Source organism: Pseudochaenichthys georgianus, chromosome 14 (assembly GCF_902827115.2).
Source record: "Pseudochaenichthys georgianus chromosome 14, fPseGeo1.2, whole genome shotgun sequence".
In the NCBI taxonomy this organism is placed as follows: Eukaryota; Metazoa; Chordata; class Actinopteri; order Perciformes; family Channichthyidae; genus Pseudochaenichthys; species Pseudochaenichthys georgianus.
This window is the reverse complement of record NC_047516.1, coordinates 4957477-4984357: the sequence shown is the minus strand read 5'-3', so window position 1 is coordinate 4984357 and position 26881 is coordinate 4957477. Positions and strand designations below refer to the sequence as shown.

At 39.8% G+C, this 26881-nt stretch overlaps 1 protein-coding gene across 2 annotated transcripts; it reads right to left on the bottom strand.

Moving 5' to 3' along the window:
• Positions 1 to 692: 692 nt before the first annotated feature.
• Positions 693 to 21744, bottom strand: tmem248 (transmembrane protein 248). 2 transcript variants are annotated; one of them, XM_034098854.1, is made up of 7 exons: positions 21334 to 21744; positions 14263 to 14421; positions 11384 to 11672; positions 8572 to 8722; positions 6878 to 7061; positions 5514 to 5695; positions 693 to 3351 (listed from the first exon to the last, which is right to left on the bottom strand). In XM_034098854.1, exons 1-7 carry the CDS (start codon positions 21334 to 21336, stop codon positions 3294 to 3296), a joined length of 1026 nt encoding a protein of 341 aa, XP_033954745.1. In that variant the 5' UTR covers positions 21337 to 21744; the 3' UTR covers positions 693 to 3293. The 2 variants fall into 2 exon arrangements, with proteins under 2 accessions (XP_033954745.1, XP_033954746.1); XM_034098855.1 differs by having other exon boundaries at positions 5552 to 5695.
• Positions 21745 to 26881: the final 5137 nt, after the last annotated feature.

Here is a 26881-nt window from a genome sequence, read left to right as displayed (position 1 = left end):
TGTACTTTGAGGGTCTGTGACTCTGCATAAAAACCTTCATAACACACAAGGGGACGGGTGATAACCGGAAAAGCATGTCATGGGACCTTTAAGTACATTTCCCCCCCCCCCCATTTTATTGACATTTTTACACCTTTTTGCCTCCTTGTTGTGTCTCATTTTGGTAACTTATGACTGTTTGCGGTTATTACAAGTATCATTATGGTAATTGAATTACTCTTTCGTCTTACTTTGAGGTCATTTTGAATCTCATCCTCGTGGTTCGTGTCTCTTGGAGTGACATTCTTGTATAACAAAGCCCCTGGCCTGTTCCGTGTATTAATACTTACTTTACTCACCAAATGATTCACACATATCATATTTAATCAACTCTTAATGGTTGACTGTGTGCGATTCTTCGTACTTGCTGGCAAGATAAGGTCCCTTGTCTGTATATGTGTTGAAGCAGTGTTAAAAAAGTGTGCCATGTTTAATAAAGGCGTGTGTAGTGCATTAATAAACAGTATTTTACCACCAGTGTTGCTCAGTAACTCCTACATTAACAGCTCGTCCACGAAACGTCCAGCTTTTTAATATTTCCACTACCTTTTACTCCCGGCTAAATGACATCAATTAATTTCCTCTGGCAGGTCATTAATCTCGCTGTCGAGACACCGGTGTGCGCTGGAGAAAAAGGAGGGTCGGGGACAAAGTGATGTTGAACTTTAGAGACAGTTTATTTAAACTTTAATTTACAGCAGTTCCACTGGAGAGGAAAAAGGGGGTTTGATGAGTTCTACGGGTTGTACAGGGATGCAGCTCGGAGTGCAGAAGGCACACAGTCGGCTTGATACTCGCCTGTAAGCGCTGCAAAAACATTACAAAAAAGATGGAATGACGGCGTTAAAATTGTGTTTTTTGCTGAGATGATGCCTCCCGTTTGTACTCCAGTGAACTTGATGATATCGTGGTTTAAAAACGACAAGCTCCTTCTCCGTTAATGTGCACTTAACAAGCGTGTGTTTGGATTTATTTCCCGTAAAGCTGGTGTGTTTTACAATATGTGAAACTTAAATTAAACTTTACAATGTTAAGGCATTTTAGCAATTATTGAGATGCAAGTCTAAACAAAAACCAAACAAGAAAAAAGAATAGGAAGCAATATTAGTTGTGATGGTTTGGCAATAATATGGCATTCTTCATTTTCTCACCGCACACACATTTCACACATCTTCCGAACGTCCAATAAACTGCCAGATCTTCCCAAAAAAACCATGGAAACGGGAGACTCAAAATATCATCAGGATTAAGGAAGACTTGTGCTAGCATCAATCGATATGGAAAAAAACCCACACTCATTCTGAATAAAGATCAAACGGTAAATGTACAAAGTGTCGATAACATGTGACAAGAGATTAATTTCTGCCACAAAGAAATTGAAAACACAATTCAAGTAAAGCCTTATAAACTGAAATCAAATACAAATCATTGCTTTTAAATCACTTGGAATTGTTGCATCTTAGATTATAAAAAAGTACATTCAACAGGTACCAATTATGGAACAAAGTGATAACAGAGGTAAGTGACAAGAATCAGTCTTTGATATTGAAGAAAAATCAAACAAAACCAATATTAAAGGCGGATTTAGACGATTTCAAATTATCTGGATTTACTTTTTGACTTTAGGAAGTAAGGGATTTCACGTCTTTTCTAACCAATTATTAATATCTGTGTCCACAGCACAGTTTAGTGCTTCTTACTGATAAATAGTGTGTTTTTGTTGCAAATCTAACGTTATTATTAGAATAATGATTGTTAAAGTCACTAACACTCTTAAAAATAGAATAAATGTAAGTAAATTAATTTAATCCTTAACGCTAAAGTCAATTTAACAACAATTTTAGCTGGAAATAAAAAAGGGGCTAAATATACACTTAAAACAATAATAATATTACACTTTAAAGTTTTTTTTAATACCAGATCACAATCTACATCCGCCTTTATCTGTCTTAACATTTCCCAAACTCACTTCCACTCATTCACACCCCATAGCGGGTGATTTTATTTATTTATTTTTTAATCATAAATATATTATCATAGTAACACAAATGTAATTATATTCTAATATATTATCAAACTGAACTCAAACAAGGTTTATATAGTTCAATATCCGACTGTTTACATGTGACCTTGGACAAAAAACAAGTGGCGCAAAATGTGCAAGAAATCATGAACAATGAATGATGATTTGCTTAAAAATAAAAGCACCAGTAACTCCATCATAACGTAGAATAACTCGATTGATTTGACATTTAAAACGACAATAATCACAAGTCTGATTTCCACCCACAGGCTCATCGAACTGGAGGAAGAAGCAAAGAGAGGAGGAAGAAAGCCGGAGAGTGTCCGCTGCGGGTAAGGCGAGAAAATGTATCCGAGACTTTGTTTAACATCGAATCCAGGCGGCAAATTAAAGACGAGAGGCAGGTGGGCGATGAAGCCGCAGAGGAGAGGAAGGAAAAGGCAGAAAATCATACTTTAAGAGACAATATCTACTTGTCTCCAAAACAGTTTCACAACACAGACCACAGGAAGTGCCAGAACTCATTGACTGCCTTTAAAATGGACTAAACTGGGAGAATGGGACTCATTACCTGTACTTTAAGTGTTGCATTTAAACACTTAAATCCACTCGTATTGACGTAGCAGACACACAGGGACACACGTGGTTCATTTGGGGAGGAAATGTAACGATTTAGAGTTCAATAAAGTAAACGAATTGGTTCTTTTGAACTGACTGTATGCACTCTTATGCTAAATTGACTGTTTCTTGTTGAAGCTGAACACTTGAGATGTAATTATCAATATGTCACAAGCATCTCCTCCTCCATTAATTATCTTTTCAATTAAGTTTAGCGCACTTTTAAGTATTTCAAGTGACTAAATATCATGTTTTTGAAGCATCCAAACATTTACAGCGAAAAACAAATCTGTGATAAATTCTGATTTATTTTCTATCTTGCTTGGGAAATAAGTGCTATAAAAATGGCGTGTTTCTGGTGTGTGGCGTTCTGCTTTCTTACTGCATGTTTCCGACATGACACAAGGGGACTTAATGATAGTAAAAGAAAAAAGGTTTTGCACAGAATATCAGAGATCCTACAAATATTTACACGACAGATACAGGCACTTGTATATCTTTGGTTGGAAAAACCCAACATTGCATTCACAGAGCTGTTGTGTCCCTAATAGGATCTCCAGGGTTCACTAGGCAACTGGTATGTTTATTTATGTCTTCTGTTTCTTTGTCCGTGTTACAGGTAAGTTCTGAAATAGCTCTCTGTTGTCTTTTTAACCCTCTGAGAGCGCCACCTGCAACACAAGAAAAACGGCTTTTAGTGCAGCGGACTCGAAACAGGAAGTAATGCAGAAAGCCCCCGTCACACTGTCCCGAAATGTACACCAGATGGACACACGAATATGGAATTGTGAATTTCGCACCGAAGATGGCCCCGAAGTTGGTCAACAGCCGAAGCAAGTACGAGGCCTACAGAAGGCCACACGATGGCACCCGGACCACACACGAAAATATGGTCGTAGACTCAACGTAAGAGCTTGTGCCTCTTCGGGGGGTGCTAACATTTAAACATACACGTTATTCTTTACTTTCTCCGTCTTTATATCTAGATTAGAAGATATTACTTATCTCCGTCATGTTGTTTCCATAGCAACAACAACTTCCTGTCAACAGAGTGAACTCGCCTTCAAAATAAAAGCATCTAAATAAGACAGGAAGTTAACCTAAATTACATTTCCGACAAAAACAATGTAATATCCTTTTCAGTTTCACAGAACACAAATTGGGTTATTTACATAATCTGTTTACATGATTTTGTTGTGCAATAAATAGAATCTCGATGTCATCGTACTATAATACGATGGCTACACGACGGCATTGCGAGGGCTTCACGTAGTCGTAGTCTTGCCTTCCTAAGACAATCGGGCAGCTTCTTGTTTCCTTCGTATTGTCTTCGTGAGGCGAAAAATGCCCGATGGCACCGATGATCAGACGAAGATGACACGATTTGACAAGATGCCCTCACGAGTGCCTTACGAAGGGCAAAATGGACACACGAATTCAACACGAAAATGAACCTTCGCAAGGTCCTTCGGCAATTTTTGGGCAAAGATTTTGCCATCGCTCACGAAGTTGCTGACGGAGCCTGAGAAACTCCACCGGCGGTCATACGAAGGCTTAAGATGCCCTCACGAATGGCATGTCAATGTTGTTACGATCAGAGCCGAATTTGAACACTTCCTTTATCGTGTGTCCATCTGGTGACAATTTCGGGACAGTGTGACGCGGGCTTAAAGGAACACATTATTAAAATCATACCACCAGAAAAATAAGGAATAAGGAAAGAATCGACAGCATTCAAATGTATTATTATTTTCATTATCAGATCCTTTTGACTAAAGTAAATAGTGTGTATATAGCCAGGGCTGCCGCTTGCGGACAGGCAACTGCTTGGGGCCCCGGACCAGAAGGGGGCCCCCCAAAGAAGGTAGATTAAGAATGTCCACAGCAACGACACCATGATACACCCTTTAATTTACTGCAACGACATGTCGGGAAACCCCCTCAAGGCGGCCCCATGCATAGCGCGCCGTACAATGCTGCTTCTTATCTTAAGTTTCGTTGCTCTGTGTAGCTGATATCAGAATTATGTAAACTACTAAACAACTACTAAACAACAACAAACATTTCCTGCTGCTTTATTTATGTTAAAGTCTAACCGGACAGCAAACCACAGGAAAGATTTTATTGTGAAGTAGCTTCAGAAAGTGAGACACGTTTACCACTAAGGGAATCTTAAAATGCTCAATTCTTGGAGCTCTGACAAGATCTTACCTCAGTTTTGCTCTCAAAGTGCATTTTTGTGCAATTAAGAGTAAACATGTTTTTCACGTGAGAAAACAATCATGATGTCTATATTGACCACATTAGGTGTGAATATAATTTTAAATTCTTTTTTGTATACCTTCATTTATTTTAATTAATCTTTTATTGCACATTTTTACTTTAAATTCCTATTTTTATTTAAATATATTTATTTTTTTAAATGTCTATTTAGTGCAAACTCTTACTCTAACATATATTTATATTATTTTATTTGTATTCTATTTTATTTAATATTTAATTGGACATCTCTTTAAAAAATAAATGTATATATAACTATTTTTTTACTTTTTATATTTCTTGGAGATTACCTTAAGTTTTTTAATATATCTTCTTACAAATTATTACTTCCATGTCTAATGGTATTAAACTATTTATAAAAGGGGGATATAATTAAATATATCTTTATAGCAAAGACAGCATTAATATGTATTTAGCTTCTTAAGCAAGAAGGAAAACGTGAGAAAAGCACACATTACATCCAGAAGCCCATTGGACAGTGATCAGAGAGTCAGCAGTGTGATTGGATGAAGAGTTTAACCAATCACTGGTGGGTTGTAGTTGCTGGAGCTACCTGTTCTCGTCACATAGCACTGCAGCTGTGTGCTGTACCTTCTCTGGGCACAGGTCGGCGCTGCTCTGCCGCACTTTGCCCGGCCGCCCTTTAATCACCGCGTAACAGAACATAGTGATGACCATGACAAACAGGAAGTAGCTGGTGTGCATCAGGTGCAGGTTGATGAGGGAGCGGTCATCCTGGGAGGAAGGGAGGAAGAATGAAATATCACAGGAGCTGTAGGATCTCATCATCATCATCATCATCATCATCATCATCATCAACTAAAATCAATTATTTTCCTTAACTCCCAAACATGTTATGGTCCTTTTGTACTGTCTTAAACCTTTCCTTAGAATATTTTATGAATTGTAAGGTGTCCTTGGGTGCTTTGAAAGGTGCCTCTAAATGGAATGAATTATTATTATTATTAATTGATCATGAGTTTGTATTTCTTTAATTAAGTGCTGATTTCCACTCCTACAACTTACCTGCACATTATTATCATAGGGTACATCCATATAATACACATTCATAATCATAATATGTGATTACTCAGAGACTTTAGAGAATAATGGGAGCTTTTTATGACTTAATGCCAGCTGATAGCGACTTGTAAAGATAGTTAATTTTGAGTGAGAACCAATGTGTTGTGTGTTTCTGATTTAGGAACAGGTGAAATTCTGAATTTTCTAACTCTCTTAAAATCAAACATCTGTTGAACAGGTGGGGGAAAACATTCTCAAGGGATGATTTGACTTATTGAAAACAAGTGGGAAAAAGTTTCTGTACAGTATGTGAAAGTTTCTTTAGGTTAGGATCCTTTGTTGTTGTAATGCTCATTTCAGCCACAAGGGGCAAAGTGCACCACCAACCCATCTTCCAAGTATGCCTACAATAATTGTAATGTTTTGATCTATACACACTGCAAAAATGGTGTGTTATTCATTAATATTATATATCACTTATCCGATCAAATAAATATATCTTTATATGCCATTATTATTTTTGCCTCGATGGTAAAAACATTTTTTTTAAAAACCATCCTGGAACATTTCTGTATTCCCTTTTCTTAAGTCATTACCACGGCATAGGGAACTATTTAGATCAGATGGATCACCAGATTTATTTTCCTCCCTTGCCATTTGTTTATTTTAAATCCTGATTAAAGCACTGAAGATTTGAGCAGATTTGTTCCACATAGAAAACAAAGATTGTTAGTTTAAATGAACACTGCCAGATCAGAGATAGGCGTACTTCAGTGTCAGATAATACAATATTTACAGTGATCTGTACAAGTGGCGTGAAAGTGCCTGACAGGAAGGGAAGAGAGGAAGATGTAAGTAGAGTAGTACTATGAGAATAAAGCCTTGGTGACTCACGTCCGGCACGATGACGGTGAGCTTTGGGTTGAGCGCGTGGTACAGCTTCCCCACGGCTCCCTTGTAGCACCAGAAGGGGTTGTAGTCCTGGCTGTACTTGGTGTCCGAGTCGCGGACCGTAGTGAACACTTTGTACCAGGAGGTGGCGTTGGTGAACGTCTCCGGGACGCAGTGAGGCGGCTGCCTGCACGACAACAGCAAGGACAGGGTTAAAAAACTGTTTACATTGCGCTGGTTTATAGGACATAAATGCTTGGTGGCAGCAGCTCCAGATTATTAGATTGTTGTTATTTGTCGCTCTTCATTTTCTTAATTGTGTGTGATATTTGTGTTGTTACTTTTCTGTTAGTTGTTCATTTTTAATTGTATGTTTTGAGCCGTTTATTTTATTATTTGTGCACCTTTTATTTCGGCAATTTCTTTTCTTATGACATTTTTAATAATTGTTATTATACTCATGCAATTCCTGTTAACATGCTGCTGTGGAACGTATCTAATCTAATCTATTGTTATAACATCGACTTCATTTTGGATATTGAATCTCACACTACTGTACACCTCACACTGCCTCTTACTTTAATGGGAAGTTTTATGTGGTATCGGTTATTTTAAATACTGCTATTAAATCCTCTGTGAGCTTAAATGGGAAAAATGTAACTATAAAAGTAGAAATAAGTAACTGTAATATCCAGCTGTTTTGATTTTTCATTTGTTATTATACACATTCTACAGTAGCCATGTTCATTTTTAACAGTTTTAGTCTTTTGTTTTCCTACCCGTGGCTATATCCAAATGGCATTTTTTGTTTTGTTTTATTCATCAAAAAGGATTCCTGATCGTAATATCCACAATATAAATGTATTTTCCTGGTTTTAAAGGCTTACATTATTTTGGAAAGAGCTAATAGTCAACCCTAAAACTTCGATATCAGGGTATTTGATTTAGTATAACACATACGTAATATAGTTCAGAACACTGTTTTTAGTCAGCTGTTTATTTTATGCAATTTGAACATTTGTAGATTCTCAGAGACCATATCACCGTCTACTTGTCACTGTATGAAAGCAGTAACACCCAGAAATGATATAACAGTATTGAGTCACACACTACAGCAGCGGTTCCCAACCTGTGGGCCCCCCCTAGTGGGCCGCAAAGGCATTGCAAGTGAGCCGCCAAATAATTTGCAAAACATTATGATTTGTGTGGAAATATTTAATTATTAAGATTTTATTTTTTTTGATCCTCCTTAGCAACAGTCCTTGACAGCGGTCTGTATTACTGGATTTACAACATGGCATGTTCTGAATTGACCAATCAGAACTTTATTTAGCCTCCATATTGTTGATGGTTGAATGTGAGCCGTGACATTTTTATTTTTTTATTCTTAAGTGGACCCCGAGTTGAAAAAGGTTGGGAACCGCTGCTCTGTGCATGGAGATAAAGTGTGTGTGTGTGACGGGGAAGATGTTGCTGGCTGCAGAGAGTGTGTGTGGTGTGTGTGTGAGGGGTCAGCGGACTCACACTGTGACGGGGAAGATGTTGCTGGCTGCAGAGAGTGTGTGTGTGTGTGTGTGTGTGTGTGTGTGTGTGTGTGTGTGTGTGTGTGTGTGTGTGTGTGTGTGTGTGTGTGTGTGTGTGTGTGTGTGTGTGTGTGTGTGTGTGTGTGTGTGTGTGTGTGTGGTCAGCAGACTCACACTGTGACGGGGAAGATGTTGCTGGCTGCAGTGATGGTCATGCACGTGCTGAACACCACCTGCTCACAGTGTCCGTGCAGCACACACTCGTCTGAGCTCCAGGAGACCGGCAGCGTGAACGTGATGTTTATCTCCTCGTGGGCTTCCCGACCTACACACACAAACATCAAAACACGATGTGAGCATCTCCGATTATTAGGAAATTAACGTGATATAAAATAAGTTTTACAGTCAGTTTGTTATTCAACATTTTTACTTAAAATTCTTATTTTATTTAAATATGTATTTTTTAAATCTCTATTTATTACAAACTCTTACTCAACCTTAGATATTTATAATATGACATTTTATTGAATCTTTACTTTTATTTGTATTAATATCCATTTATTGTTATTTTACTTGTATGGTTTTATTGGACATTCTTATATTAAAAGGTCCCCTATTATACTGTCATCAATATATCACAGGTCTCAGATATATACAGAGCCTGTCTCTGATTGGCTGAAACACCAAACAGGTCATTGCAGCATTACCCATAATCCCCTCTGTTTCTAAAGCATTTATACAAAAAGCAATCATTTCAAATCGACATTAAATGTTCCAAAGATGGGTATACGCATGAATACACAATACTTTAAAATACAATTAATATATTATTGTATCACCAGTGTGTACTATAATTGAAAAGAGAACAGCAAGTCTATTATGATGATGACGTTTCCTAGATCTTCTCTCGTCGACACCGGGGATGTTTGCTCAGTGAGCTTAAACATTCGCTCAGCTCCTTGTTGACTTTGCGTATCCAGCCTGGTGACGTAATCATTCATTTTAAGTGAAGGGTACATGCCGTGAGCAAACAGCTAATCCTGAAGCAGCGAAAGCGCTCCGTCCACAAAGGAAGGGTAAAAACAAAGATGAAGCTAATCTGGAGAGGATTAATGAAGCTCAGCGCACGTTCCTTCAGGAAGACTGGTACATTCACTCCGCAGGTGCTTATAATCAGCTCATCACGGGTTAACCTATTACATTCACCTCATTCTCAGCAGCCAATCATCGTGCAGCAGCCACACTTTAAAATGGTTCTCCTCTCTCCTGCTGTGATTTCAGGTGTTCATGCTGCCGCCCGCCTCCTCCCCATCCACCTCCTTTCATCACATCCAGTGCCAGGAGAGCGAATCCAAGACCTCATCACATCCCCCTCTTCATCCCATCTCCTCATCAAATCCAGATCTTCAGCATCATCACCAGAGTCTAGACCCCGGGGGCCGAGCTCCCTATATGCTCACGGCTGCATTTCCCCCTGTAGATATACGATTTCAGGATCTGGGTCTAATCGCCAAAGACTTAAAGGTAGGGTAGGTAAGAATGGAGAAAGCAGCTTGAGTGCGCTAGAATTTGAAAGTACGCAGCCGAAAATAATCTGCCACTTCCTTCAGACTTCCTTACAGAGCCCCTCCTCCAACACACACGAACGCGCACATGACCAATGAGGGCACGAGATAAGTTTGTGCCCAGATGGAAGGCTGACAGGCAGGTAGGCCATCCAGTTACTTTAGCCGGCTCAGATGATTGGTCGAGCTTTTTACAGCGCCACGGCTTCCACAGATGACATTTTTTACATATAAGCACTCAGTAGCTTTTACAGCAAACATGGTTAAGAGGTTGTTTTGACTTTTCAATTAGGCGGTCTTTTGAAACCTCTCAGTGTATAGTATGTACGTATAGCCGGACTGATGGGATCAGCTTTATGTTACACGACGCCGCCACTGTTTCACTGTTTGTTTTCAATGTCTAATAACCCCCCCCACTCAGAGAGGTACGGTAAAACCCATCAGAGGACACACTCACACACTCCTCAGAGGGAGGACATCACCTCCGTACAGTAACCACAGCAAATACACACACTATAGTCTAAATACTATTATCTTGTTACAATAGCGGTGTTTCTGTGACCTTCATGTAAATCAAACCGCAGAAGGTGAATCAGTTTGTAGGATTCCTCCTTGTGAGATTTTGTGACGTCTAAAGAAATCTGAGAAGTATAAATTTGCTAACATTAACTCACCTAGGATGAAGCTATATTCAATTCTGATCCTGTTTTTTTTTAGCCTGCTGCACCCTGTCTAGTAGAGTGAGACAAATAAATCAGATTGACAGACAGGTGTGACGCTGTTAGCGCAAAACATTGAACACTTATTAAACAAATTAGCCAGATTAATAGATACATTTGACACATTACATGATGGACTCAATTGCTCATATTCATTAATGTGCATTGTCACGTCTCAACTAAAGAAATACAACGACAGAATGAATACACTAGTATACTGCTCCTAACACTGGATTGGTTGAATGCAGAGGCTACATTTTACTGTGTGTGCTGCATGTATATTGATTGAATACATTTACAAACTGGCAGCAATGCGTGATATAAACTACAGCCGTTCTGTTGAGTTTTCCGTCTTAGTTTTCGATGGTAGAGTTGGGACGTGTTCTTACTTTAGTGTAACGGTGTTGAAGAGGGATGTGATTGGGAAATGTAAGCTTTAGAGGGATGTATGACAAAGAGTTCTCATGAACTAAGTTCTGATGAACCTTTGTGGGAAAAGTACGGTGTGAATGCAGTACTTTCACACCGCAGTGTGAAAGTACTGCATTCACAGTATTTTCCTTGTGCTCTGCAAGGGTGTAAGGACAGAGTGTTTTGTTCTTTGTATAATCTGTAAAGTCCCCGTTGATATTAGGCTTTATAAATCAAATGTGTCTGACTGATAACAAAAACAAATGAGCGATGGAGAGAAGGAGAACCTACCAGAAAGGCCGACCTGCTGGCCCAGCACTGTGGCGTACAGGTGGGTGATGTTTCGGGAGTACCCTCCAAACGGGCGCTGGGGGTCCAGAGTGAGGGTGATGGGGACGGAGATGTTGATGGGTCCCGAGTCCTCCAGCAGCTGGGGCACCTGGGTACTGGACCGGGCCTGGCCGCTGGTCACCACCAGGCTGTCGGGGGTGGTGGACTCGTTCAGGCCGTGCTTTATCGTCTCGTTCTCCGACACACAGAAGTCCAGCTCGTTGAAGCGCAGCAGGAAGGTGTTCCAGTCCTGGAGGAAGTAAGTGTAAGTGTAAGTGTAAGTGTAAGTGTAAGTGTAAGTGTGTGTGTGTGTGTGTGTGTGTGTGTGTGTGTGTGTGTGTGTGTGTGTGTGTGTGTGTGTGTGTGTGTTAATGTTTTTGGCAGAAGTGTGATTTACCAAACATCTATTACCTGATTTACTTCCCTGATTTGGTCAGTGGCAGCCTGTTAAGCAGCTCTCCTTTAGTTTTTTCCCACTACTCTTACTTTTTATTGGATTTAGTTTAATTAATCTCTAATCTTTGTGAATCTGTGCCGTCCTGTTTTTCATTCTTATCCTGTTGCTGTTAAACTACTGGATTTCCCCACGGGGATCAGACCCCATTTACACGCAAACCGAATGCATACGAAATAAAAAAAGTCTTCCGTCCACACGAGACCGCTCTGGAGCGCTGGAGACGCTGTAGTACATATAACGGGCCTGTAAGCGGCGTAGTAACTTCCGCCACAAAATACACCAAAAGCAGCGAAGAAGACCCCCGAGCATGGTTGCCATGGTTGCCCTTCTGTTTATGCCCCGCGGTGGATTTAGCAACATGTAGTTCATGTAGCTCTCCATGTCCACTTGTTGCTGATGGTCGTGGTAGAGGAGCTGTAGATTGTGCACTAACATCTGTAGCATGGTCAGTAGCAGCAGCTACTGACCATGCTACAGCAGTGAGCAGCAGAGGTGGGGAGAGGCGGGGCTATGGCTTCATCGTTATCAGGAAATTATCGTATAGGGCGTACACACTGAGCCGTTTGCAGATCTATCCACCTTGGGGCCCGTTATCGTTTTGAGGGGTCCGTTTCCGCGTTAACGTTACGGCCTCGTGTGAACGAACAGGCTATACGAAAGAGAAAAGTAGCAGATACAACCGTTTGCGTTCTTGTGTAAACAGCACCTTAGTAAAGGCCCATCTTATCTTATCTTATTATATTACATTACATTATCCAAAGCGACTTACATACATTCAGTACTGTGGGCAATCCCCACAGGAGCAATTTGGGGTGAAGTGTCTGTAGAGACACAACGACATGCTGACTGCAGTGGGACTCAAACTTGTTACCCCCTGATTCGAAGTCCAGCACCCTATCTACTGAGCCACAGCCGCCTCTTATCTTATCAATGTGTCACTGAAATCATATTGAAGTCTTGGGAAATGTAATCTTTAGAGCAGGGGTGTCCAAACTTTTTTCACAGAGGGCCACATACAGAAAAATATACAAAGGGCTGGGCCGCTCACTAGAGGTATATCGTTGGTACATTACGGTTGGAAAAAACACACAGCTCTCCGTAGGGTTTCATTTATTGTGTTGACAGCTCATTCCTTAAAACAGGAGGCTCAGATTGCTGATAATAAGAGGAAATATGAAGGGTGTATTTCAAGGTTGTTAATGTTAATAAGTTATTGGGCTTTTTTCTTATCAACTAAGATTTGTTAGAACATTTTTCAACTTGAATTGACTGAATTTATTTGAAGATTGAGCCTATTAACACACGAATACTGTGTGATATATTTAAGAAGTACAATAGCAGATGTTTAATTGAAGAAATCGCTGCATGTCTTCGGATTACATCTCTGGACTGGAGGGGTGTGCTCTAGGTCGTTACCAGCGTGAACTAGAGCTGTGTGGGTTGTCGGGTCGCCCTTACAGACTGCCTGCAGATGTATGGAAAAACGACTCTCGAAAGTGGCCTTCGTCGATTTTGGCTGCATCTACGTCTATATTCTGGAAACACCAGGTGAATACCCCACTTGTCACAATAATATTATCATGCCATTGCATATATGTGGTATTTTAGAGTTGACTAGATATTGATTAAGGCAATAGACTATGATATTCTGTACAGGAAGCTTAGCAACACCTAGACTGTGTACGGCTGCTTGCACCTCGCGTAAAACGGCGGATACCGGAAGTACGGTGTCGCCCTCGGCCCAATACCCGTATGTGTGTGTGAAAGAATAAGGCCTAACCAAACCGAGCAAGGCCGAGCGAGGCCTGCAGTGGAAACGCGCCATATGACTGCATTTCAAATGGCATTATGTGTCTTATATATACATACTCAAGCTTTCCCTTACAAAGTGCATAATGTGTAGTATTGCATGCAGTACGCAAACAAAAGGGAGACACTTGAAGCTGAAGCTCGTTAAGCAAACTGTATTACCTTCTATATCCTTTTTTTTTTCCGCATACTAATTATATTAAATACAACACTTGATTTGACTTCTTGTCTTGTCTGAATGCACTGTCATTTAAGTTAGAAGCTGGTGGACATAAGGGTTGTATGTACTGCGTAGCTTGCACAGTATATCAAGAAAACATGAATCCCTAATTGTAATAGTGAGACCAGCTTATTTTAGCCTCCTAAAAATGAACTGGATTAAACTAGAAAAGGCTGACGAGGTCATAGTGTAAGTCCAACATGGTGCAACATTTGCTTCCTTGTGGGGAAAAAGCAAGTCACAAAGATCTCAAAGAGACATTTAGCATCTGCAGCGACCTCGTATGAGAGCTTCTTAATGAAGGAGCAGACCATATCATTATTAATCTTTTTAAGAGCTTTGTTTACGACTCACCTCCGTCAACTCTGGAGACTTGATCTCTTTAATCTTGAAGAAATAACCCATGGTGAGGAAGCCGATGGCCACCGCACTGACGCTGATCATAAAGATGACCAGCGGTGGACGGGTGTTGATGTAGCTCCTCAGGTTCTCTATAGGATTTAACAGGTACACCTGCATATGGACAAATAAGATAAGACTTTATTGTTGTGCCAGAGTTACAAAAATACAATAAAACACAGCAGCATAATAGTAAAACTGTACACTAAAAGTGCAGTAAAAACAGAAATGAAATATCTACAGGAAACATGAAGCCTAGACGGTGACATCATTAATGTAAATATGACCAGTATTTAGTAGTGCAAACAAAATACACAATGTCTTAACGATCAAGCATTAATCTCATGAACCTCAAGATCTCTTTAACACTGGCGGTAAACGACAGGCCTTGACACAAGATGCACTATCTGTAACGTATCAATAAGGAAGTCTCAAAGCCACTTATCTCTCCTAAACAAAGGACATAACTGCCTGTGCAATAACTTTAAAGAAATGTCACTGTATTAATAAAAAAATATCTTAAAAGTGATTCATTAAAAAGATTGGGCCGGGATGTGGATAAAGGTGTGTTTAGCAGTCCTGGATATAACATATTTAGGGTTATCGTTATGTGAATGGAAAGTTTATTTTGAATCTAATTGAGCATTTCCACTACAGCGCGGTTTAAGCGTGCTGTGCCCGGCCCGGCCCGTTTTTGGTTGCATTTCCACTTGGCTTTTTCACAGTTTTCTGGCTCTCCAAAATCGAGGTTCTTTCCGGGCCAACAACCGGGCTGAGTATGCCAAACTAGTGAGAGAATCACTGGCAACTACAACAAGATGAACATATTTGACCGTGATTTAATTGTAATACACGTTTCAAAATGATGCCGAAGTAACAACACACTGATACCGGTTAGTAAAAACCATGATTAATGCTTTGACAAGTCTGCAGACAGACGGCAGAGAAACACCTTTTAAAATGCGTGTTTTCTAAATGGAGATCGGCTAAGCTAACGCAGTATATGCTCCGACCGTCCACACTCACAACAACGGCCTACAGACATAAATAAAGCAGCGACTGTATTCTCCATGACACAGGCAGTCTGTGGTTTGGACTTGTTTAACTTGTGTCTAGTTTCTGAACAGATATGAGTAGCTGTGAGCTCTGAGGGCTAACAGCTAACGGCTGATGTTGGTTTTGTGGTTCGCATTGAAGATGACGTCACGGCTCCGCCTACACTGCGTTACTATAGTTACTGCCCCAGCTACTAAACTGTAATGGAAACGCAGCAGAAAGTGAGCCTGGCCTAACGAGGCCTAGCCATACCGTACGAAGCCGAGCGAGGCCCTGCAGTGGAAAAGGGCCATTAGTCAGTATCTGATGACTGCTTACAGATTTGATATGGTTATGAGCGAAATGCAAATGGTGTTTTATGCATTGTTGTGGTTAAGTTGATTAAATGTAGCATCTGATGCTCTGAATTGAGGAAGGATGTAATCTAATTTAAACAATATCATAATTCAGGGTTAACGGTAATGATGTGCACAGGTTCCATGTCAGTTAAAGTTAAAGCCTTTTATTGTCATTATACACACAGTATAACGAGATTCAGAGTGCTCCATGGGGAAGTTCTGTTTTATTGGATAGTAGAGATCTACTGGAACCTAACACCAGAGAGAGAGAGGGAGGAGATGATATGCAGCAAAAGGCCGTGCCGGATGGTTGCTGCTCCGTGTGGAGCGTGTTCTATCAGGTAAAGCACTTTGGTACCCAGTTATTTATGGTATTGAGTTTGAATTTAGCCTTTGGAAGGTCATTTCCAACAGTGCATTGCAAAGACTGAAAGAACATTTATTTTTCTCAACATTCCTGTAATAATTTGTTTTTTTATTGTTGATATTGTTTTGTTCTTTATTTTTGTTGTGAGAATCACTTTGCAATTGTGTAAGTGCTATATACATAATTATACTAATATTATTGTTGTTACCATCATTACCATTATTTAAAAAAAAATCTTTATTTTCTTTATTTATCGCTGCAGAAAGGATCATGCCCACATCAAACACCTGATCAAGAACTTGTGAATCTTCAGGCAGAAAAGATGAAAACACCTGTTCCAGTTTCCTGTACATGGAACCATGCCTGTCCTCTGTTCCACATGTCTTCAGTCAGTCCTGAGGCCTGTACTACGAAGCTGGATGTTCTCTTAGCGGCTAACTTCAGGGAAAACTCCGGCTTTCCGGTCCTACGAAGCTGGTTCTCTTTTTAGCGGGCTAGATCTCCATGGTAACTGATGCTGAGCAGCTAACCTGCCCTGGACCAGGTTAGGTTGCAGGCTAAGAGCTCAACTCAGTGAAAGCACTGCCTGCTGACCAATCAGAGCTCAGTGTGCGGAGTTTAAAGCGATCAAGTCATATTACAGGAGAAAGGAAATACAGAAAAGCTGCCGTCGCAGGAAAGACGGCCGGCAAAAATCACCGACTGTGTGAACGTGAACATTAATAGAATATCACCTCCATCTTCAGAGCAATCTGACTATTATAACATTAGCGTTAAGAAAGCTTACTTAAATATCTGCCACAACATCAGTACCCGGATCAGAGTACCAGTACAGTCCGCGGCATATCACTTCATAATTAGGGATGCACGATATTGTTTTTTTTAAACCGATACCGATAACTTCCTGCTTCTCAAGACCGATACCCGATAATACAATTATTACGCCACTAATTATTTTAACGCATGTGTATTTTTTTTCCTCGGCCGCCCCGTAGTTTCAGAGCGCATCGAGTTTAAAATACCGTCTACAAGCTGATGCTGACAGCCCCGCTCCTGCCGCAGACCACACTTCCACGCTCACCGGCAGGCACCGACTGGCCACCGGGAGGACCGGGAGGGTGTGTGTATGTGTGGTCCGAGCGAGCGAGAGAGAGACCTTAAGGCATTGTTGTTGTTAGCATCTGGTGCTAGCTAGCTGCGTTAACGGATATAAGGAGCTGTTTCAATGAAAACAGAGGAGCGACATTTCGCCACAACTGCGCCGAGCACTTGACTTTATACCGGTTCGAGCATATGCCTTGAGTTGCACATAGCTCCAACGCGCGCGCGCGCAGACACACACACTTTGTATTGTATTATTGTCTTCGTACGCTTTTAACGCCATCGTAGCGATGGCGATGTTTCAGGTGACTGATCAGGTTCGAATTATTAGGGAGCGCTGGATTTGTGAAGAACTCCCCTCTTCCTAAACCACTAATACCACAGTACTGGCAAAACGGGAGGAGCCGAGTGAAAAACAAGCGCCCCTCATCCCAACCCCCCCACACCGCAGGATTTTTTTCTTTTTTTTTTACCCAAAAAATATATTGTATATTATCGGGGCTATTAATACTGGTATCGGGTTTATCGGGATGACGTCATAATTCCTAATATCGGGCCGATAATTATCGTGCATCCCTAATCATAATGTATCACATATCTCCTGATCTGAGTCACTGAGCCGTATCTGGCCGTGCAACACTCTCAGCGTCACAGACTGTATGCAGAAGTATTATTTTAAGCAACACATTAAGTTGAGGAAACACTCGAGTCAAATGTAATGAAAGTCAGATCGTGTTTTAGACGGGCCGTGATATAATGAACCTGTTGATGGACGCATTCAAACACTTGTTCTGTTCCAGCTGTATTCACCTTGCAGGTGCAGCTGTGGCTTTGATCCTGATCAAGTGTTTAAGTCATGGATGTTTAAAGTTTAACTTCTTCATATGTCTAATATTATAGTTCACTTTTCATTCAGGAAGTATGACGCTGCGCTGTCAGTGCGCTTCTCCATGTTTGTGATTGGTCGAATGCTCCAGATACCACCCCTTTCATGTGAACGCGCACCTAACTAGATAGGACACGGCTGGCTTGAGCGATCCACTTGATAACCAGCGTCGTAGGACCGTTTAGCGAGAGCGCGTGTGTTTTGGATTAGGCCAACCGGCTAACTCCAACATATCCAGGTTAGGTTGAACCAGCTTCGTAGTACAGGCCTCTGGACCCTATGACTCGGACACTAGTTCTACCAAGGCTTATTAGAGGTAAGAGTGGTAGGAGAGGAGTGGAGTTATCTTTGTATTCAGGCTGCAAGTCGACAAAGGTGATCAGATGCTAATAATGATCCGATTCATTTGATATTGATTGTCTGCCAATACCGAATCCTGATCCGATTCTTCTATTTCCCAGATAATACAGCTGCACCGTGTACACTCGCTCTATTTGTTTTTGCCATTGTAATTCACCATAAGCAATTGTTGACTGTAACGTCTAGACTCTATGCCAACCAACTGTAATTTGTAATGTATTATACTTTAACGGTTCTGGCAACCACAGCAGCCCAAATGTTAACGTAAATATTAAGTTTTCTTTTTACAGTGTACTTATATCTGTACATTTCTTTTCAGTTTGCTTCAAGAAGTGGCTTCAACAGACAGAAGTGCAGGCCAGATTGGGAAAGGCTGGACGCTACACAACGGGAAACATTATAGACATGAACAAGAAAAAACAAAAAACACTTTCTTTGTTGCCTTGTTCTTATCATACATAGTGTTACGGTTTTTGTTACCATTTAAATATTGAATTCTATGTATTACTTTTATTTTAAATCAAATGCATTGGTTTTAGATAATATATTTATTTTGATGTGTAGGTTGGTTGTTATTTGTATAATTATTGTATTGTTACTGTGTATTTTATTATATTAACTAGCTATTTATTAAATTAAAATACTATTATGAACACTATACAATGTCTTTATTTTGTAGATACCAGAATACATGACACAATGAATCTTTGTAATATATTTATGTTCTCTTGTTTAAATAATCATACCAGTATTTAATGTATGCTGGTCACCTGGAATCCTGGTAAGCTCCCAGCAGGGTATATTTAATACTATTATTAAACATAAGCTGGTGATAGATGGATAAACCAGCCATCCTGGCCAGCTAAAGTGTCCAAAACCCCAGCCAACCATTCCAGCCTAATATCTACTGGCTGGTCAATTTACAACAGTTATATACATCATTATTATTTATTTACTATTTTTGAGAATCTCTATGAATTGTAGTCAAATGTATATACCAGTCTCTGTTCTGTTGCCTGAGCCAAGTTTGCCTGCTACATTACGATGTATTATTATTTATTTACTATTATTGAGAATCTCTATGAATTAAAGTCAAATGTATACCAGTCTGTGTTCTGTTGCCGCATCGGATCTCCGCCAAATGAGTCTTGTCTGTCACTCGATTCTGTCTCCAGAGTCCGACATCAGCCACAGAGGTAGTGTATTATTCAACAGGTGTTCTACTCGTGACGTGCGTGACGTCACTAACCGGCGAAAGCTGTTTTGTTCGGAGCGGTCGTGTAACATCGGAAGTGAGCATGGAAAGTTGTAATAAACCACGGTTTATAAATACAGCGGGCATATTGTCATGAATGACATGATTTCCCATTAATAATAGTATATATATTATCGTAATAAGAACAGTATTGTCCTTCATTTCGTAAGCTCTTTAATGTTCTTTTAGGCTGCAGCAAAGATTGCTTGGATCTTATAATTGTAAACAAATGTATTAATGTGGAATGGGTTGTTAACATAAAGGTCTCTGTAGCACTGTTGCTTTTAATTTAACTACTGTTTCTGCCTGTAATGATTACATTTAAAGTTAGGGTATTATACGGTACATTGACTAGCAAACATGAATAACTCTTAATCAGTCGTACCCTAAAGATCACTTGAAAATGGGGTTATGAGAGGAAAGTAAAGATTGTCAATCTCAATTAAAACGTTTTACAAACCATCAAAAGTCATCCATTTGTTTAAGAATACATCGTTCCCATGCCAACAGTCTTATATAGTTTGACATAAAGTGTTTACAAGAACCAGCTCTGTTAGTGCCGGGTCAACACACTTTATAATCCAGAAGGCTGGTTTATCAAGTTGAATGAGTGACTAAAGTTCAAAAGAATGTAATGTTGACATTGTGTTTGACTTGGAACACAATGTTTTATTTCCTGTGCTAGACACCTTGTTATGAATTGTATATTACAATTATGGTTGCAATTATCAAAGTGGGTCATGTTTGTTTAGGTGAAAGGTGTTTGTCATGTTATAAGTAGGGAGGCGTGTGGCGCAGTGGGCTAGTGCGTTGGTGTTCGGATCAGGGGGTTCAAACCCCACTGCAGTCAGCATGTCGTTGTGTCCCTGAGACACTTCACCCCAAAGTGCTCCTGTGGAGGTTGCCCACAGTATTGAGTATGTTAGTCGCTTTGGATAAAAGCTTCTAACAAGTGACATGTATTAAACTATGTTTGCTTTGCTTTTTTTTACTCTTGAGCTGTACATTTCAATGATGTAATTTGCCTTCACACCATTTGTTTTATATCTTAAGTTACTTTGCACAGTTGGATGAATGGTGTGAAATCTAATCAAGTGTTGAATCAGACTTTAGTTCCACCTGGAGTAAATCCACAAGCAACCCTGCAGTCTACAAAGTAATTACAACTAGCTGCACCTTCACCAGCTTTGAGAACACTTTAATGATCAATCATTATAAAACATATCATATACATTATTCTGAAATGGACCAATCTGCACAATGACTACTTTTACTGCCGCTACTTTAACTATATGTTGATGATAATATTGTTTTACTTTTACTAACATTAACATTTTGATTGCAACCTACACTTTGGTACTTCTACTTTTACTTAAGAATAAGATATGAGTACTTCTTCCACCTCTGTGTCGGATCAATAAAGTCCTTATATAATGTTTGTTATCGAAAGGCAGGCTGCCTAACACGTCAAAGTGAATATATTTTAACCAAAAGCCTATACATTTAAAAGGGTTTGTGTTTGACTTTCTGCATTAAAGAGACTGCATCCAGATGACATCAGCTGTCAACCTTGTAGCACGATAAGCTAGCTGCCAAGCTGTGATATATGTGGGTTTAAACTGTAACAGCGGTGTTAAATGTAATAAAAACAACACATTCTCACCATGTTTTCTTTCTCTACGTCGGATGCTAGCTGGGAGGTTCGTTGTGCGCCACAATAAAACAGCAGTTGGGCTAGCAAGCTAAGCTAAAGCTAGCATGTACTGCTTTTGCTAGCTGCTCCGAAATCTAGTCCCTCCTGCTGCTGAAAGCAAGGCTAAAAAGCAAAAGTCGGTGTTCGGTGGAGACAGCCAGACTTTCAGCGTGAGAAGAACCACGTATACTCCTTCCCATTATTTGCTATAATGGTTCCCTGCTGCTGTGCTGACAAATATCTCCTGAGTACAGTCTGGATAATAACGTCAATACTGTATCTGGGTCCTCCTCCGCACTGCGTAGTAAAAGCGTCGCAGCGCCGCCTTCCCGTTATTCCCGTAGAACGTGCGCTGGAAATTGGTTCTCGAAATTGGTCGAACATACGTTGAGTGCATAGATATATATAAACACTAGATGACTCACCCGCGCTGCTGGCCAATGGAGACCGACGTTGCCACTTGGCCGCCATCTTGCTACAGGGAGTTCTCTCATTCATAACATTATGGTTTACTATTTAAATAACCATAGCTTGCTCAATTTTCAACCAATTTTCAAACGGTTTGGTTTTTTATAAACATCAAAGATGTAGTTATGATACTGCATACTTATAATCATGGACTTTCATATGAAAATAACATTAATCAGATAAAGCAATAGCTATAGGCTACACACACACACAAGGTATTTATATTAAATATTTGCCGGTGTATATATTTCCATTTATTTTATTATATTGTTAATATTTAAAATAAATTATAAAATTAAAATACATTTATATTTTATATATAAAAATCGGTCTCATGTTACCACTCTGTAAGCCAAGAGTTGTTAATTTAGCAATGCCTTAGCTTTAAGAACAGGGACACAACTAATGACAATAGCATATGTTGGTATATTATTTAGATATTCACACCTTTATCAGAAGAACCAAACCAACATCAAATGTGATCACAGACAGGCCAGTTCTGTCTAATTTATCACAATTATTTTTGACATGAGATCTTCATATCATCCTAGTTTTGTATTTAGTTTCTAGATTTGTAAACAAATCCAGAACCTTTGAAATATGTTATTGAAAAAAGACCAAGAATAATATAAACTGTACCATGTGTCCTTTTGTGTCCTTCTGTAGTCCATTTGTGGTTTGTCTTGTCTCACCCCGGCTGATATATCACAAAATCCACTGTTTAAATTGTTCCCTATATTGCTCCTATGCAATATAGGGAACAATTTAAACATAAACTATCCTATGTGTCCTTGGGTGTTATGAAAGGCGGCCCCCCAAAATAAATGTATTATTATTATTAAGAACAACAACATGGGCCCTTTCTCATTTCTCGAACTCCCCTCCTCGTCTCCCCTCCTCGACTCCTATCCTCGATACTTAGTCCCGCCCACAGGAGATGCGAGCCGAGGAGCCGAGGAGGGGAATCGAGGAGAGAGGAGGGGAAGCAGCAGGCGGTTAGACAAATGAGAACTCCTCTCCTCTGAGCGGTCATTTTAAAGAGACGTCCATTAATGATGACAGAAGGCACAGCAGCCCTCTGTCTGATGGACAGATGTGTTCATGATGACTTATATATTTACTTTGATTCATTCACAGTGCGGTATAATGAGACAATAACAGGCTACAGATGCGGACATGCACACACACATATATATGTATATATTTATATAAATATATACAATTTCAGAATCAAACAGAGCACTCATAATAACGTAACACTATCAGAGACTGGATATATCCCCCCCCCCCCCCCCTCTCCCCTCTGGTCGCTACAATGAGGGAAATAAATTACGGGCCAAAAGTTGTATTTACAAGTATTAAAAGTAAGCAGAGGACACCAAACCAACTGAGACCTGTCTGTCCGCTGCATCTATGCACACACTGTACCACACACACCTACACCACACACAGCTCCTAAAACAGGCTACAGCCGTTGTGTATTTTATTGTGAAGCACTAAATGGTTTTAGAAAAATATCGACTCTTTGTTTGTAGATATCTACTAAACTACAGCAAATACAGAGAGTAATGTAGGCCTGTTATACTGAGTGATATATATTATACACACTGCTCTGCTTTCTGCACGGACCTCACAGCTGTTCTCACTGTAAACATCGCGTCGCGATGAAAGCAGTTAATAAAATAATATCCAGGGGATGCATACAGAGCTGTCATTGGCTGAGATAAGTCCGGCCGTGCGTCACGACTCTTTGAAACATCTCTGTTGCCGGAAATGCATCCATGAAGGAGCCGTGGAGGACCGTGGAGGACCCATCAGTGTATCCTCGGTTATAGCTCCCCCAGAGAGCTTCCTCGACGCTCGGTCCTCGGTCTTCGAAGTGCATTTAGAGAAATGAGATGTCCTTCAATATGGCGCGCTAAAATTCATTTCCGGGTCACTACCGGAGGACCGAGGAGTCGAGGAGTCGAGGAGGGGGATTTGATGAAATGAGAAAGGGCCTTGGTGTGGTGTGGAGGGGATGTAGGAAGCAGGAGCAGGTGGGGAGAGATGGGACTTCAAGGTTATTTGTTTTAAATGTGTCTTGGAGATAAGGACCAGCTGCACACAATAAAATACAGTATAACACAAAACCAATAAGACACACGGTGACACATGGCACACCAACAATCAATCATCGTCCAGCCTCAGCTTTGGTATTCTTTCACAACCATGTTATGGGTTTATTAGACTGAGCAAACATAAACATATGTGGGGAACATAGTGCTGCGTCTCATGGAACATGAAGATTTAATAAATACATAGTAGGTGGCGATATATGCTCCTAGTGGTAGCGATTCGCCATTAATATATAAATATCAAAATATACGAATATATAAATAATAGTAATATGGAAATTAATATATTCATAATATCCCTTCTTGTGCACAGCGTCAGTGTTGATCCTCCAGTTCAGCCCATTGTCTAAGTGCACTCCCAGGTATTTGTAGTCCTCCACAACAGCCACATCCTCTCCCAGAATGCACAGGGGAGACGTCCTCACCCTCCTGAAATCAATGACCATCTCTCTGGTCTTGGCCACATTCAGAATACTCACAACATTAGGTTGAGGTTCATCTTCCGCTCTTCTTGAAGTGGTTGTGCTTCTTGTTTCTTCCGGCTAAAATAAACATTAAAGACATGTTGAGTGTTTAAAATGTGCTGTAATACACAACACAGTATTTATTCCTAAACTTGCAGAAAGAAAAACTAAAGTGTGACATTTAATCACATATTTATATATCAATCTTATACACCTTGAATTGTTGTTGGCCAATGATAGACATACCCTTTGAAGATGAGCTGGGAAGTTGAATATTGTTGGCACAACACCATCTTTAAGCCGGACAGTCTGCCCTGTCCGGTCAAATTCCTCACTCTTGAAGTGCTCACTGCAGAGCAGTGTCCTGTCACAGGAAACAAAACCGTCCCTTCTTAGGGCGAGTTCCCACTGCCTCCTCCTCTCTTTGGTTTTGGGAAACCTTAAAAACATGAGAAAGGTAGCCAGATATATAAATTATACACTGGTGTAAAGTTGCTGGGTCAACTCTGTAATACTAGGTCTCACTGACAGCCTCTTGTTATTAGCCAGCTAATAAATACAACCACATACACAAAGAAAAGCTGCAATTTCAACATGTCCAAGCATCCTGTATCATAGCCATGCTAATCATGTTTATAATAAACCAAACCGTTTGTAAATCAGTCAAGATTTCAGTGAGTTAAGAGTATTTTTGTGCAGATCACTCAACTTACAACAGCTACCATAACGCGAATCAGAGTAACTGTTAACTGTAGCAAGATGGCGGCCGGTCAGCTACGCTGGAAAATCTCCCATGAGCCATCTAGTGTTTATATATATCTATGGCTTTAACCCTCAACAAAAATGTAAACACACTGAACGTTCCCTCTTACGTAAATTGCGTATGTCGGGACGTCACTCAACCATAGATATATATAAACACTAGATGGCTCATCATTTCAGACACAGAGGCAATTCAAAGTGCTTTAAATCATCATTAACACTTAAGACAACAGAAAGTAACACAAAATAAACATAATGGAATAACATATTCATAAAAAACATGCATTAACGAGATACAGAATAGTTTAAAAACAACATTGTAAATACGGTAGGTGCTAAAAAAAGTTAAAAGGCTTCTGGGTAAGCAGCTGAAAAAAATAGTGTTTTTAGCCTCGACTTAAAAGAACTCAGCGTTGGTGAAGACCTCAGGGTTTCTGGAAGTTTAGTCCATTTTTGGGGAGCATAACAACTAAAAGGTATGCATACACTACCCAACACAGACCCCACAACACCTGTAACAACAATGTTACATAAAACTGAGCAATATATACTTTTATACTAGAGAATATTGTCATTCTGCAGCTACTTCATTACTTTCTACTTGTTTCACTTATTATTTTGTAATGCTCCTTTTTTACACTTAATTGAAATGTCTCATTTGTCTGCTCACTTAAATACTGTCCCTTTACTAAATACTGTTTGTATTTGTGTCTTGATCAGTACTTTCTCTTTGCTGTAACTATGCAATAAAGGAATTCAGATTCTGATTAACACACGATGAAGACGGCTCATGATTTCTGCTTGTTTCATGTTTCTCACTCAGTGTTTTGGATTCCTGTGTGATTCAGCATCACCTTCCTCATTCTGTTTCAGAGTACTGTTTAACTCTCAAAGCTCATCCTCTTCTAGGTTAACAGAGGACGATTACATTTCTTGAATGAGATGGAAATAATGTTATCAATGACTGAAGGAGATACACTGGATGTCATTATTAATTGAGTTCAGCTAAACCTACTTATTGCAAAAATACATGACATGTTGTTTTGACCAAGAGTCTCAATGTGTGGTGACTGAGAAGACTGAAAAGACTGAGATTTTCTCTTTTGTATTTTATTTTATTAACAAGAAAAACCCCAACATTTTATTTTGTACTGACATGTTAATGTGGCACTCATCTCACATGTTGAAAATAGAAACACAATTTATTACAAACTCAACCTGTTAGCTTTTCTTTTTTTTATCACTTTTCTTTGAATGTGTTTTATTTCCTTCTTCAAACTTTCATTTATGCATTCAACACTTTGAGACTAAGTCAAACATAAAAGACCTTTAGAATAAAATATCTACAATGAAAGAAGCTCTGGTGCTTTCTCTCTTAAGAACAACATACAAATACATCAATATCGATATTCAACACATATTTAGACCAAAGTTTACATTTCCATGCAGAGAAATATCAGTTGAGGTTAACAGAAATCCTCCTGAGCAGTGACAGCCTCCATGGCTACACAGACACAGGAAGGAGCGCCGCCTAAAGAAACTCCAACATCTACAGAACAACTCACGAGAAGATGTTAAAGCACATCCCATCATGTTTGATTGACAGCTGATCTCTGTGCAATGAAGACATGAACACTCAGCTCTCAGCAACAAGGATGGACACACAGTGAGTTTAAGAAGTAGAAGAGTTCCTCAAATGACTTCAGG

Bases quoted from the DNA above. Each gene is read 5' to 3' on its own strand.
- tmem248 (XM_034098854.1), bottom strand. The intron at 8,723-11,383 runs GTAGGTTCTCCT...TTGTGTGTGTAG, and splicing joins CCAGCAGGTCGGCCTTTCTG to GTCGGGAAGCCCACGAGGAG. The intron at 7,062-8,571 runs GTGAGTCTGCTG...GTTGTCGTGCAG, and splicing joins AACATCTTCCCCGTCACAGT to GCAGCCGCCTCACTGCGTCC.